The 13,305-nt window shown below is 46.6% G+C and overlaps 6 protein-coding genes across 6 annotated transcripts; 5 read left to right on the top strand and 1 right to left on the bottom strand.

Annotated features, from left to right (window-relative positions):
• Positions 1–246: 246 nt before the first annotated feature.
• On the top strand, positions 247–1,977 carry B9G98_00525 (Golgi apyrase; the record flags this gene model as incomplete). Its single annotated transcript, XM_024807083.1, has 1 exon — positions 247–1,977. The coding sequence occupies one exon, from the start codon at positions 247–249 to the stop codon at positions 1,975–1,977; it is 1,731 nt and encodes a 576-aa protein (XP_024662851.1).
• Positions 1,978–2,501: 524 nt separating this feature from the next.
• B9G98_00524 (hypothetical protein) lies at positions 2,502–3,160 on the bottom strand (the record flags this gene model as incomplete). Its single annotated transcript, XM_024807082.1, has 2 exons — positions 2,502–2,621; positions 3,008–3,160. 2 exons carry the CDS (start codon positions 3,158–3,160, stop codon positions 2,502–2,504), a joined length of 273 nt encoding a protein of 90 aa, XP_024662850.1.
• Positions 3,161–3,265: 105 nt separating this feature from the next.
• B9G98_00523 (Lipase A) lies at positions 3,266–4,732 on the top strand (the record flags this gene model as incomplete). Its single annotated transcript, XM_024807081.1, has 1 exon — positions 3,266–4,732. The coding sequence occupies one exon, from the start codon at positions 3,266–3,268 to the stop codon at positions 4,730–4,732; it is 1,467 nt and encodes a 488-aa protein (XP_024662849.1).
• An 899-nt stretch (positions 4,733–5,631) lies between these two features.
• On the top strand, positions 5,632–7,098 carry B9G98_00522 (Lipase A; the record flags this gene model as incomplete). The annotated part of the gene is made up of 1 exon (XM_024807080.1): positions 5,632–7,098. One exon carries the CDS (start codon positions 5,632–5,634, stop codon positions 7,096–7,098), a length of 1,467 nt encoding a protein of 488 aa, XP_024662848.1.
• Positions 7,099–7,544: 446 nt separating this feature from the next.
• Positions 7,545–9,764, top strand: B9G98_00521 (ATP-dependent DNA helicase mph1; the record flags this gene model as incomplete). Its single annotated transcript, XM_024807079.1, has 1 exon — positions 7,545–9,764. One exon carries the CDS (start codon positions 7,545–7,547, stop codon positions 9,762–9,764), a length of 2,220 nt encoding a protein of 739 aa, XP_024662847.1.
• Positions 9,765–10,734: 970 nt separating this feature from the next.
• Positions 10,735–13,218, top strand: B9G98_00520 (Serine/threonine-protein kinase CLA4; the record flags this gene model as incomplete). The annotated part of the gene is made up of 1 exon (XM_024807078.1): positions 10,735–13,218. The coding sequence occupies one exon, from the start codon at positions 10,735–10,737 to the stop codon at positions 13,216–13,218; it is 2,484 nt and encodes an 827-aa protein (XP_024662846.1).
• Positions 13,219–13,305: the final 87 nt, after the last annotated feature.

The raw sequence follows: 13,305 nt of genomic DNA, 5'->3' as shown, positions 1-13,305 counted from the left end.
GTCCTCGTGGTTAAAACTTTAACCAGGGTGAGTTAATGACAAAAAAATATGCTGCACCAGAGTTCACGTAATGTTAGATTGTCGGGTTTTTCGCTGACTGCCGTGTTGGGACGTTTCATCCGCCTGCCTGCCCGCCTGCCCCTTGCCCCTTGCAAGTCTGACGGAAGAATTAATAAACGTGTCAGCCCTTGCCCAACTTTCAGTACAAGTAAATGAACTGAGCTTAACAGCTTGGCTACTTTGTGGATGAAATACGCTGTTATCGTTGACGCGGGCTCCTCAGGCTCTCGTGTTTATGTGTATACCTGGCCAGACCCCGCCCAGTATCTCGAAGCTGTGGGTAAAAGCTCGGCAGTTGCCAAAACACTACTGCCTATAGAAACAAAACCCGAATGGGTCTACAAGGTGAAACCGGGGATTTCGAGTTTCGCTGGCAAAACAGATGAGATTTGGAGGTCACATTTGCTTGCTTTAGTTGAAAAGGCCCACCAGGCTGTCCCTAAACAAGACCGCCCATACACCCCGTTTTATTTTTTGGCCACTGCTGGTTTACGGTTGACCCCAGAACCTGAGAGAAAGAAAATCCTGGATACCGTATGCAGTGAGGTAAGAAAACACACCTCTTTTTACTTGCCTGAATGTGAGACTCACGTTGCAATGATCGACGGTCAGACTGAAGGACTATATGGCTGGCTCGGTCTAAATTATTTGGTGCACACTCACCTGAATCTGGAATGGTCCGATTTTACAAAAACTTATGGATTCATGGATATGGGAGGAGCCTCTGCTCAAGTCGCATTTGCCCCGTCTCTTTCGGAGGCAGAGCGTCACCATGACGATCTCTATACCATTAACGTCCGCACCATCGGTGGTGATCCGGTCAATTGGAAAGTTTTCGTAACAACTTGGCTAGGGTTTGGTGCAAATCAGGCTCAATCCCGTTATCGCCAAAGTATTTTGGAGTCTCTGGATGAAAAGTACTGGGAGCCGCTCAAAAATGGCGCCCCTTTAGTTGCGCCTGATCCTTGCCTACAACCAGCAGCAATGGATGTGCAAATGCAAAAACTTGAAGGATACGATCAACCTCAGGAGGTTGTCTATTTCGGCACAGGTGACTATGACGCCTGCAAAACAGCGTTGGAGCCTCTTCTCAACTCTGGAATCCCTTGTAAGGATGAGCCTTGTTTATTTAATGGAATTCATGTACCAGCATTTGATCTGGAGCATGACAAGTTCGTTGGTGTCTCGGAGTATTGGTATTCTACCAGCGATCTATTTGCCCTAGATGGTAAAATGGATTACGCTACATTTGTAGACCGAACACAGAACTTTTGCACTACTAATTGGCGTGATATCGCAGACAAATATGACCACGGTGATTTTGGAACGAATTTCGATCTAGAAACTCTCAAAAAGGCGTGCTTCAAAGCTTCTTGGGTTCTGGAGATCTTGACCAAGGGTTTCAATTTCCCTCTAGACCCGAAAGATCCCGCCTCGAAGCATAACTTTTTAGATACCTTCCAAAGTGCTTCTGATATTGGAGGTAAAGACCTAACGTGGACTTTAGGGCGTGCAGTGCTATACGCTTCTAGTCAGATTGAAGCTGCTGATACTTACAAGGTAGGGTACGCCGGGTACGAGCAGGATTGGGTTTCTGGGGGTGAACTACCCGGTGTAATGTCTAATGAAGAGTATTTTGCTGCTACTTCAGGATATTCGAAACTTTGGCTTTTTCCTATGTTAGGCGTGTTTCTTTTTCTATATGCAGTTCTCGCCGGTCGTACAGGAACAAAATACCTACCTGCATTCGTTCGAAACAGACTCGGTCAGTATGCGAAGATCCCAAAATCACCGTCCTTGCCGGTTTTTGAGTCGGCAAATGACATCCCTCTACAAGAATATCCACACACAACAAGCTGGACCCCTCCGAGCAGAGTTAGTTCCCGCATAAATATGCGCGACTGGGAGAATCAATGACTCTAGATAACTAAATTTCTATTCGATTTGGACTACACTAGCATTGCTACGGAATCCTGCACTAATTGCTATGGCAACGTGATACATGTTTCATGACGCTTATCACGTGCGGCGTACTGCCGCGCATCTTTCGTGAAAACACTGAATTGTCTGGCGTATAAATATTTCAAATGATGTAAATTAATCAAGCTGTAATTCCGGTTTCACCCATCATTGTGAAATCGATAATAAACGAGTGAAAAATATAACACAAACCTGATTGAGCATTTATAAAAACCGATCTCAAAGCGTTAGCAGTGTAAATCCCGCTTCCGCCCAAAGGTCCCGTGACCAAGAGAAAACCTACAGGTCTCTCTGTAAACATCTCACATCGAGCTGAATAACTGTTATGGGGACAATTGAAAGCACCTAAAATGTGGGTTTCACGAATAGGTACTGGTATCGATCAGTTCAGCTTCACCAAATCATAGGGACAAATCTCGGATCAATGGTTTATTTTTTCCCTCGAACTGGAGCTCTAATGGTCAATGTTCATCTCTCAAATCGCCGAGTCGCTGATCATCCAAGGCTAAATCAGCTAAAACGGCATCCTTTGCGGTCAGAGAACTACTATCACAGTGAAGTATTTTATGCTCATTTTTATCCTATTGCTTGTTAGTTTTGTTAGTTATGTTAGCTTGTGCTGTTGAGTTTTTGTGAAGGATAAACTGGACCGCTAAGGATGTGCATCCAGGCAACTATAACATCTTGCATTCCCCCACATCACTGGTGCAGCAGCCACCCCCCCCCCCCATCAGACCCTGAACCTGCACACCATGTTCGCAAACGCCTGAGGTAGAGCTCCAGCCGGACCAAGCAAAACATAGCCACTTTCCCCTGCATCCCAGCTTTGATTAGGGAGAATAAGTGCTATGTTCTATAGCACCGGGGTTGGCGGACTTTAGGAAAGTTCACTGAGCGCACTCGTAATCGCAGCATGCGGCAGGTTATGCACCAGCAGGCAGTAATTAGCCCTATGCCTCCTCCGCACCTCGATCTCTCGTATTAGGTTGTTTCTCAATGATTTGAACTCTCTAAATGTCAAGAATGGTCGAGCAGATAAAAAAGAATTTGTTTGAATTTGTTTCCAGACATCATTGCCAAGTCTGGACCCGTTTAGTCCTCTACGCTGAGGCAAATCCATCGAGCGGGGTTTAGTCCGTGCCGATCCTTACGACTCAGGAAATGATTACTTCTCGATATACATAAAAGGCACCCTAAGGCAAGTTTTGGTACAACTTTTACGCCCATGCTCAATCCATTCCGTTTGCTAGCACTAACCTTCTTCGCTGACCCTTCTTTTGATCAACAAGTCAAGGATGGTTCTGTGACCTCACTCCCGTCAATTGGAAATATACCCGGGATTTTTGGTCAACCCCAACTCCCTGCCAATTTCATCTCTGAAGGGCTATCTAATCCAGGTACTTGGCCCTCGCTTCCGAGCTTTAATATCCCACCTTCTATTTTCTCTTGGGTTGGTGACAACCACCAGTACCCACAGACTCCTGCCAAGGACCCATTTTACGACCCCCCACGCTCGACATACGAAAACCTCAATAATGGTGACGTTATAGCGATTCGCCCAGTGGGTTTGGATGCTGTATTCCCTGAGCTATCAAGAGCTTATCAGATTTCCTACCGTTCAGAATCGGCTACTGGCAATGCGACTGTAGACGTGACGACGGTTATGATTCCCAAGAACTACGATGGGAAGCACGTTGTCTCTTGGCAAGACTGGGAAGACTCAAACAACTTGAAATGTGCTCCATCATACCTGTTTGAAGCTGGACTCCGTGACCCGACCGTAGATCTCATGCTACTACAGGGCTGGGCTTTGAATGTGCCTGATCATGAAGGTTTGAGCTCTGCTTTCGCCGTTGGATATAAATCTGGTAAGGCTACTCTCGATTCAATTCGTGCTTTGAAGAACGCTGCTTCTCAAATCAACTTGAGCTACGAAGACGTTGGTCTGTACGGTTACTCAGGCGGTTCCATTGCCACTGGCTTCGCTATCGAACTCCAGCCTACCTACGCCCCCGATGTTCAAATCAAAGCCGCATCCATGGGTGGTGTTGTTGCAAGTCTGAATACTACCTTTTACACTATCAACAAGGGTATATTTGCTGGATTCGCGTTTGGTGGTCTCTATGGTCTCGCTACTGGGTACGGCGTCTATGACATTCTTGAAGAGAACCTTAAAGCTGATTCGAGGGCCCGCGCAAACGAGGTTCTTGACCACTGCTTCACCTGGGATCTTTTGAACTATATTGGCGAGAACGTTTTCGATTACACTACCTTGGGCGCTCAGGCTGTTAACGTTCCTGCTATCCAATATGCTCTTGAAAGAGAGCATATGGGATTCGCGGTCCCTAAGGTTCCTATTTTCATCCATCAAGGTGCAAGCGACGAAATCGCTCCTGTTGGAAAAGTCGACGATCTCGTGGACTTTTACTGCCAAAATGGAGTCCATGTTATCTATGAGCGTGACAACGGAGTTGGTCATATCCTAGAAATGGTTGTGGGTGTTGCGAACGTTATTCAGTACTTCCAAAAGGTATTCAATGACGACTATGTTCCTCCCAGTTGCTCCAATTATCAGCAAGCTATTAGCAACGATCATTTGGACCAAGCCTCTCCTGACAACAAACAGGCACTTGATCGTGCCATTCTTGGTGACTACTCCGGCTATGGTCTGCAGAACGTTGCAGCTTTCTAATCGTTATATTTACTACCTATGCTTTTATAATTCGCGTATTTTAGTTTAAATGGTTCTATAAATCCTTGGACTTGGCAAACTATATCGAGAATTCAGTGATATTGGCTATTGGCATTTTAGCCAGCTAAAACTTCTTATACAGTCCCTAGTTGTATGGCACCAGCCTGTTGATTCCTACGAACCATACCTTGTACAGCTAAAAGTGGCACATCGTATGAATACGAGAATGTATAATGCTAACACATGTTAAAGTGAAACTCGAACTTTGCCCGCTTTAGCTGAATGTACAAGTGGGGTTGACCAGGCGGTTGGCTCACTGCGGGGGGATATTATCTCATGCATTTCCCCGCATTGCCTGTGCAGGACAAGTTCAGGGCACATGCGTGCCGCCGTATCGGTAAAAGCTGAACGGGATTAACTTGAATGGAATATTGCATGAACCATTGGATTCAGCAAATAAGAATCAACCAGATTTGTTACGGCTATTTCAGAACACTGGAAATTGATGTTTCTCCTTTGCCGGTCCTTCTTCAGGTGTTGTCATAGTACCTGGGTGACGTACAGATTCCAGGTTTTTGTTCTTGAGCAAGTCACGCTGGTCATGTTGTTGTCTGCGCCCTGCATAACCTCAGTTTACGCATATGAGGTTTTTGCACGGGTAAACACTATCAGAAAGGTACAGAACGAACAAAAAGCTTTAAATTCCTTGGACAGAAGCACAAGAATGCATTCAACTTATCTATAAGCATGATTCCGGATCTACACTAGCGATCACCGAGAGCCAGTCATCGTACGGCACCAGCTGATGAAGGGTTAATATCTTCCTCGATTTTAACAAGAGGTCACCACGATGTGTATAATAAGACACCGAAATAGCCATCGAGTACACCAACGTTCTGATGTTGAACCCGATTCGACTGTTAGCATTGACCTTTTTTGCTGACCCTTCTTTTAATCAAAAGGTTAAAGATGGCTCTGTGACCTCACTACCGTCAATCGGTGGTATACCCGGAATTTCCGGTCAACCTTCGCTTCCTGCCAATTTCATTTCTGAAGGGCTATCTGAGCCCGGTACTTGGCCCTCTCTCCCGAGCTTCGATATCCCACCTTCTATTTTCTCTTGGGTTGGTGACAATCACCAGTACCCACAGACTCCTGCCAAGGACCCATTTTACGACCCCCCACTCTCGACATACCAAAACCTCAAGAATGGCGACGTTATAGCGATTCGCCCAGTAGGTTTGAAGGCTTTATTCCCTGAGCTATCAAGAGCTTATCAGATTTCCTACCGTTCAGAATCGGCCACTGGCAATCCTACCGTGGATGTAACAACAGTGTTGATTCCTAAGAACTACGACGGGAAGCACGTTGTCTCTTGGCAAGACTGGGAAGACTCAAACAACTTGAAGTGTGCTCCATCATACCTGTTTGAAGCAGGTATTCGTGATCCCACAGTGGATTTGATGATGCTGCAGGGTTGGGCTTTGAATGTACCCGATCATGAAGGTTTAAACTCTGCTTTTGCTGCTGGATATAAATCTGGTAAGGCTACTCTCGACTCAATTCGTGCTTTGAAGAACGCTGCTTCTCAAATCAACTTGAGCTACGAAGAAGTTGGTCTGTACGGTTATTCGGGCGGTTCTATTGCAACTGGCTTCGCTATCGAACTTCAGCCTTCCTATGCCCCAGACGTTCAGATCAAGGCTGCATCCATGGGGGGTGTTGTAGCAAGTCTGAATGCTACCTTTTATACTATCAACAAGAGTCTGTTCGCTGGATTCGCCTTTGCTGGTCTCTATGGCCTTGCTACCGAATATGGTTTCTACGAAACTTTAGAGGCGAACATCAAAGCTGACTCGAGAAATCGAGCAAACGAGGTTCTTGATCATTGCCTCATCTGGGATATTCTAAACTATGTTGGTGAAGACGTTTTCGATTACACTACCTTAGGTCCTCAGGCAGTGAATGTCCCTGCTATCAAGGACACCCTCGAAAGAGAGCATATGGGGTTCGCGGTTCCTAAGGTTCCTATTTTTATCCATCAAGGTGCAAGCGACGAAATCGCTCCTGTTGGAAAAGTCGACGATCTCGTGAACTTTTACTGCCAGAATGGCGTTGATGTCATCTATGAGCGCGACAACGGAGTTGGTCACATTATTGAAATGGTTGTGGGTGTTGCGAACGTTATTCAGTACTTCCAAAAGGTATTCAATGACAACTACGTTCCTCCTAGCTGCTCCAATTACCAGCAAGCTGTTAGCAACAATAATTTGAACCAAGCTTCTCCTAGCGACAAACAGGCACTCAACCGCGCTATTCTCGGTGACTACTCTGGATATGGCCTGCAGAGAGCTCCGCTGTTTTAATTTTAGTTGTGTTATTATATTGTAAACTTATCTGTACGATCATTAGACGTTGGGCAAGCTCTTTAGTGCATGGCTATGTTACTTCACCATCAGGAGGAGTTTGCTTGTTAATCTGATATTCGAACTAGGCGTTCTCTAGCATATACGAGTATCACATCAAAGGAAAGTATACTAACTATAGCGTTCTGAATGTTTCGACCTGATCGTGATTCGACAGTTTTACTACCTGCTTATCGCACCGATTCAACTAGCAGGAATTCCCAGGGGTAATCAACCTACGTACCATAATCAGGTACCATAGGAAAGTTAATTCAAAAACTTAAAACTAGTAACACAATAGTCCAAGATATAATACCCGGGAGTTTAAGCAATGGATTTTCAAGTTTTAAAGCTAAAACTCCTGGATTTTGACGAATCGTTCCTAGCGCTGAGTCAAACGCACGTCGATGGCGAATGAGAGATCAAACGAAATAGTGCTGTCGGATAGCGATGAGGAGCTTGATTTCTCTAGCTTGAGCTCTGTGAATGCTTCAGAAAAAGTAGTTATTGATCTATCGAGTGATGACATCGATCCAAGTGGTATAGTGCCGCCTCAGCCGAGGAAAACCGCAGATTCTCGGCCTGCTAGCTCGGCACCTCGCATGGTACAGACAAAATTACCGTTTGTCTCTAGCAGTCCAGTGGGAGTGACTATAAGAAGCTCTCCTGTATCAAGCAGAGACTCAAACTCCATAACTGGAACGCGCATTTTCGATCTTTCATCCCAACCGCCGGACGAGACCCCTACTCATCATGCTATAGACTATGAGAAAGCGAAAGCTTTTGTATACCCTGTGGACTACCCCGTAAGAGACTACCAAAGGAACATTATTCGCAAAGCATTGCTCAAGAACGTTATGTGTGCGCTCCCAACAGGCTTGGGAAAGACATTTATTGCAAGCATTGTGATGCTCAATTGGTTCAGATGGACGAAGGATGCGAAGATTATTTTTGTGGCCCCTACAAGACCTCTTGTAAGCCAGCAAGTTACTAGTTTCCTTGAAATTTCGGGAGTTTCGGTGAATACTACATGTGCTTTTATTCAGGATCTAGTAAAAAGGAACCAAAGAGCCGAGCAATGGCAGACAAAACGCGTTTTTTTCGCAACCCCCCAAACAGTTGTGAATGATATCAATGCTGGACTGTTGGATCCCCAAAGCGTGGTTTGTCTCGTTGTCGATGAAGCGCATCGTGCAACCGGTAACCATAGCTATGTGGAGCTTGTGAAGCTGCTGGACGAGAACAAATCTTTTAGGATTTTGGCATTAACAGCTACACCATCTGGTCATTTTGAAGGCGTCCAGGAAGTGATTGATAATTTGCATATCTCGCATACGGAGTTTAGATCTGATTCCTCGCTTGACCTGCGTCCATATCTGCACAACAAAAAGGTCGAAAGAATTGTAACACCATTTTCAAAAGAGCAGCAGGAATTGATTGAATTGGTTGGTGATCTGTTGACACCGTTTATGCCAACTCTGTTGAATAACAAAGTCATTTACAACCGCGACCCGACATCGTTACATCATTTCCAGCTGTTGGAGGGTCTGAAAAAATACAGTGCTAGCCCAGCGGCTCGATCAGGGTCTCCAATTGTATTCCAAGTTCGAGCTGCAGCTAAAATCGTGCTGTCTGTGCTTTATGCTATGGGACTTTTGAAGACACATGGGATATACCCGTTTTACGAGCGAATGCGTACACTGCAAGCAGAATATGACGATAAAAAAGGAAAAGCTGGCAAAAATTTGACCAAAATGGTCACGGATAAAGCCTTTCAAAGGATTATGCAAACTTGCCAACAGCTGATTTACGAGCCCTCTGGACAAAGACGACTGGATTTCTTTGGCCATCCTAAACTTGAAAGACTGGTGGAAATCGTCAAGAACTTCTTTTTAACTGCCGGGGCAAGTGGGCTGATGATTATTTTTGCTGAGTTTCGCGATTCTGCGGCCGAAATCATGTGGGTTCTTAAGAACCACTGCAGCGACTATGTTGAGCCTAGCCTGTTTGTTGGACAAGCTAGTAAACAGGGAGGTGTTTCCGTGAAAGGAATGAGCCAAAAGGAACAGCGACAAATTATAGACAAGTTCAAAACTGGAGAGATCAATGTGCTAATCGCTACGTCTATTGCAGAAGAAGGGCTAGATATTGGACAGGTTCAGTGCATTGTTTGCTACGATCAGTCTCAAAGTCCTATCCGAAGCATTCAACGAATGGGACGCACTGGACGCAAAGGAGACGGATCCGTGTATTTGTTGATGACGGAAAAAGAAAAAGATAAAAACATACTTGCAGTGCAAGGTCACAAACATATTCAAAAATTGGTGGAGACCAGCTCAGCGGGAGGCAAAATGCTGGTCTACCACGAGTCTTCTCGCATCATTCCTGCCGAATGCTCACCTAAATACGAGGAAATCAAAATCACTGTCCCACAGGAGAATCTTGACGCGCTATCTGCAGGTGATATATTAGACGCAATGAGGGCATTTATACCTAGAAAGCGCACTACAACGAAGCGGAAGCGTGCAGAAAGTCCTGAAGAAGAAAAGCCGCAACAAAAGCAGTTCACTACGGCATTCGACGCGTGGAAATCCGAAGACATGACCACCTCTGCGGATTTACCCTGAAGTCCTCTCCTGGCGGCGACCCTATTTAATCTTCATAATCTACTGAACCTGTCATCTTTGTGCAAGGGCATTACGCATATCAGTGAGGATTCGTCCGAGATTGTGTTTTTGCTGGTTGAAAATTTAACCATGACTACTCTTAGGGGACTCTTGTTTCTCTAAGGAATATTTGGAAAACTAACCCTCTGGGTTTCGCAGATAGCTATATTGTAGGTGCGATAGGCTATATGCAGAGCCACGGGGGCTTGTAGCCTGTAAACTAACTCTAGTATATTTCCCCGAGTTTATCGCCACAGAGTTCTGCTCAAAGTTTCCATACCAAGGTAGACTTTAGTATAGTTTGATTACAGTTGGCCCCAGGGTTGTTATGGACGTGCGTGTACGGCAGACCGGAGCATATTACTACGATGATCGGAGTGAATAACACTAAAACCAGCAATCTACCATAAATACGTAACTACAAGTACAGCAGGAGCTATTTTAACAACTCACCCACCAATTTCACCGTTGAAGCACTACAAGGCGGCTGGCCAACCCCCCTAACCCCAACCCGCGCACCACCGCAAAGGGGTGGTGGTTCCAGGAGGTGTATAGATCGTGTCGCGGAGGCCCTTCTCTTCTCCCCCATCTTTTGTCACCCGAAGAGACAAGTGCACTTTCCCTTTTGACTCGAGAACTTGGACTGAATTGAAGGCGTTCAAGCTCTTTGGAATATAAAAAGGATTGTAACTCAAAGCCCACAACAGGAAAGCATACAGCTCTTTGGCATTTCCTTGTTTACTAGACCCCACTTGACAGAACTTGGTGACTACCAGCACATATTCACTCGCTGCTTCCAAGCCACCGAAAAAGAGACTTTTTGAATCCCGTATTCAGAAGAACTCAATCGTCTGAGCTAATTTTTCAATCCGGACTGCACGGCTAAGCTATAAATTTCAGTCGTGCCCCCCCGCTCGCGCCCTCTTTCGAAATGGAATACTCCTCGTCGGCGGCTCTACCAACGCGCGATACGTTCGCTGCTCCTGGCCCGGCTCCACTGCCTCCAGTAAGGGCTCCAGGTATTTCTCGACTTGGGCTGCCCTCCAAACCGGTTCGTCAGGGCTGGGTTCAAATCAAGGAGGACGGCTCAATGAAATGGATATGGACCAAAAAGTATCTTGTGCTCCAAGACAGCATGCTGTATTTTTTCCGCAACGAGTCGGCAACTTCGGCTGGTATCACCATCCCCCTGAACACTGTGTCTTCTATCACCCGCTCCGACGCCAAACCTTATTGCTTTGAAATTATTCGAAATGCCAACTTAAAATCCATGTATGTTGCATGCAAAAGTGATACTGAATGCTACACTTGGATTGATGATATTTATACTAATGTTCCTTCGACTGGTGTATCAAAACCGATCAATTTCACCCACAATGTTCATGTTGGCTTTGACTCTACTTCTGGAGAGTTCACAGGCTTGCCCACCGAGTGGGCTCGCTTGCTTAAATCGTCTGCTATCACCACAGAAGACTTCAACAAAAACCCACAGGCTGTTGTTGATGTTCTTACTTTTTATCAGTCTAATATGGTTCAGGACGAGCTTTCGGGAGCTATGGCGGACACATCAATCAAGTCCAGTACAAGCAATGACAGCATTGGTAATATCGTCAATCCAAACAATCATGGGCTGACTCCGACCCCGCCGCCGGTCCCTTTGAGCCAACAGTCTTCAGTTGCTTCAGGTCTCAGTGACCGCCAGCAGTGGGCCTCATTGTCTGCTACATCGTTCACCAATACTCGTAGAGCTCCTCCTCCTCCTGTTCCTGTTTCTAATGGTAGTGTTACATCAATTTCGCCAGCTCCTCGAGTCAACCCGGCACCGCCTACCCCGTTGCAAACTTCAGCCAGCTCTACTTCTAATTCCTCATCCTCGTCGATCCATGAAATCGCACTGACACCTACTCGCAGGGCTCCGCCTCCGCCGGTTGCAGATATCGCTCCTCTTAACTTGCGGAAGGCTAATCAAAGCTCGCCTGGTGTTCATATTCCTATGACGCCAACTGGCGCTCCAAAAACGCCGGCGCCGCCAGCATCTGCTCCCGCTCTCCGTCAACAAACAGAAAGCTTAGGAGCGTCCCCAACATCAAATATGCAGGTATCTCGCACGGTTTCACCCCCATCGTCGAAAACGGCACCTCCTCATAATCCTTACAGCCAACCGGCTCAGCGATATACTTCACCGGTATCAAAACCTCCTCAGCCACTTTTCCGAGCGCCCCCTCCTGCGAACCCCTATCGACAAAGGCCGCAGGGACCTGCTATTCCTGTGTCGGGATCCCAGGGAAACATTGTTCAGGCTCCATCTCACCCATTCCAAGGTGTACCCTCCGCTGTAACGTCTTCTGCACCGGTTATAACACCGCCACAGGCTCCTAAGCAGCAGTATCCTCGCGTGCAGCCTCAAGCAGCCCCGGCCGCCAAGTCGAACCCGGCGGCATCTGCGGCGGCGGCGGCTGCGGCTGCTGCTTTAGAGGGTGCTGGAAAGGGTCCTGTTAAAGAGAAGCGTATCTCGACCATGACAGAGGCCCAGATTATGCAAAAGATGCGATCGGTGGTTTCCAGTGAGAATCCAACTGCACTTTACCAGAAGCTCAAGAAGGTCGGACAAGGTGCCAGTGGATCTGTGTATGTTGCCCGGCCGTTGGGAAAACTAGCCCAGACCCACCGTCAAGTTGCCATTAAGCAGATTGATCTGTCCAACCAGCCCCGCAAAGAGCTCATTGTGAATGAGATTACGGTTATGCGGGAGAGTCAGCACCCCAACATTGTGAATTTCCTAGAGGCATACCTTCGTGGATCTAACGACTTATGGGTTGTCATGGAATACATGGAGGGCGGCCCTCTCACAGATGTGATTGAGAACAATACTATGACTGAGCAGCAGATAGCTACTATTTGTCGTGAGACATGTAGGGGGCTGCAGCACCTGCACTCCAAGTCGATTATTCACCGCGATATCAAGTCAGACAACATGCTGCTGGACAGCCAAGGACACGTGAAGATCACTGATTTCGGATTCTGTGCCAAACTCACTGACCAAAAGAATAAGCGGGCCACCATGGTGGGCACCCCGTACTGGATGGCTCCCGAGGTTGTGAAGCAGAAGGAGTATGGTGCCAAAGTCGACGTTTGGTCACTCGGCATCATGGCCATTGAGATGATTGAGAGTGAACCTCCGTACCTGAACGAAGAGCCGCTTAAGGCGCTCTATCTGATTGCATCCAATGGCACTCCCAAACTGAAACACCCTGACCGGTTGTCTCGTGAGCTCAAAAGCTTTTTGAGTGTGTGCTTGTGCGTAGAGGTTTCTTACCGCGCAAGTACCACTGAGCTTTTGAATCATGACTTCCTCCAGAAGGGATGCAGCATCGAAACGTTACCGCCATTGCTTGCCTATAAAAAAAAGCCGTAAACCCTGCCTAAAGGCATTATTTATACACACGCTCTTTACTTATGTACGATCATTCCAGCATTCGATCAGCAAGGAATAGCCTCCATG

This window comes from Wickerhamiella sorbophila, assembly GCF_002251995.1.
Source record: "Wickerhamiella sorbophila strain DS02 chromosome Unknown contig1, whole genome shotgun sequence".
NCBI classification, from domain to species: Eukaryota; Fungi; Ascomycota; class Dipodascomycetes; order Dipodascales; family Trichomonascaceae; genus Wickerhamiella; species Wickerhamiella sorbophila.
The sequence above is the reverse complement of the archived record's forward strand: the minus strand, read 5'-3'. Positions and strand labels throughout refer to the sequence as shown.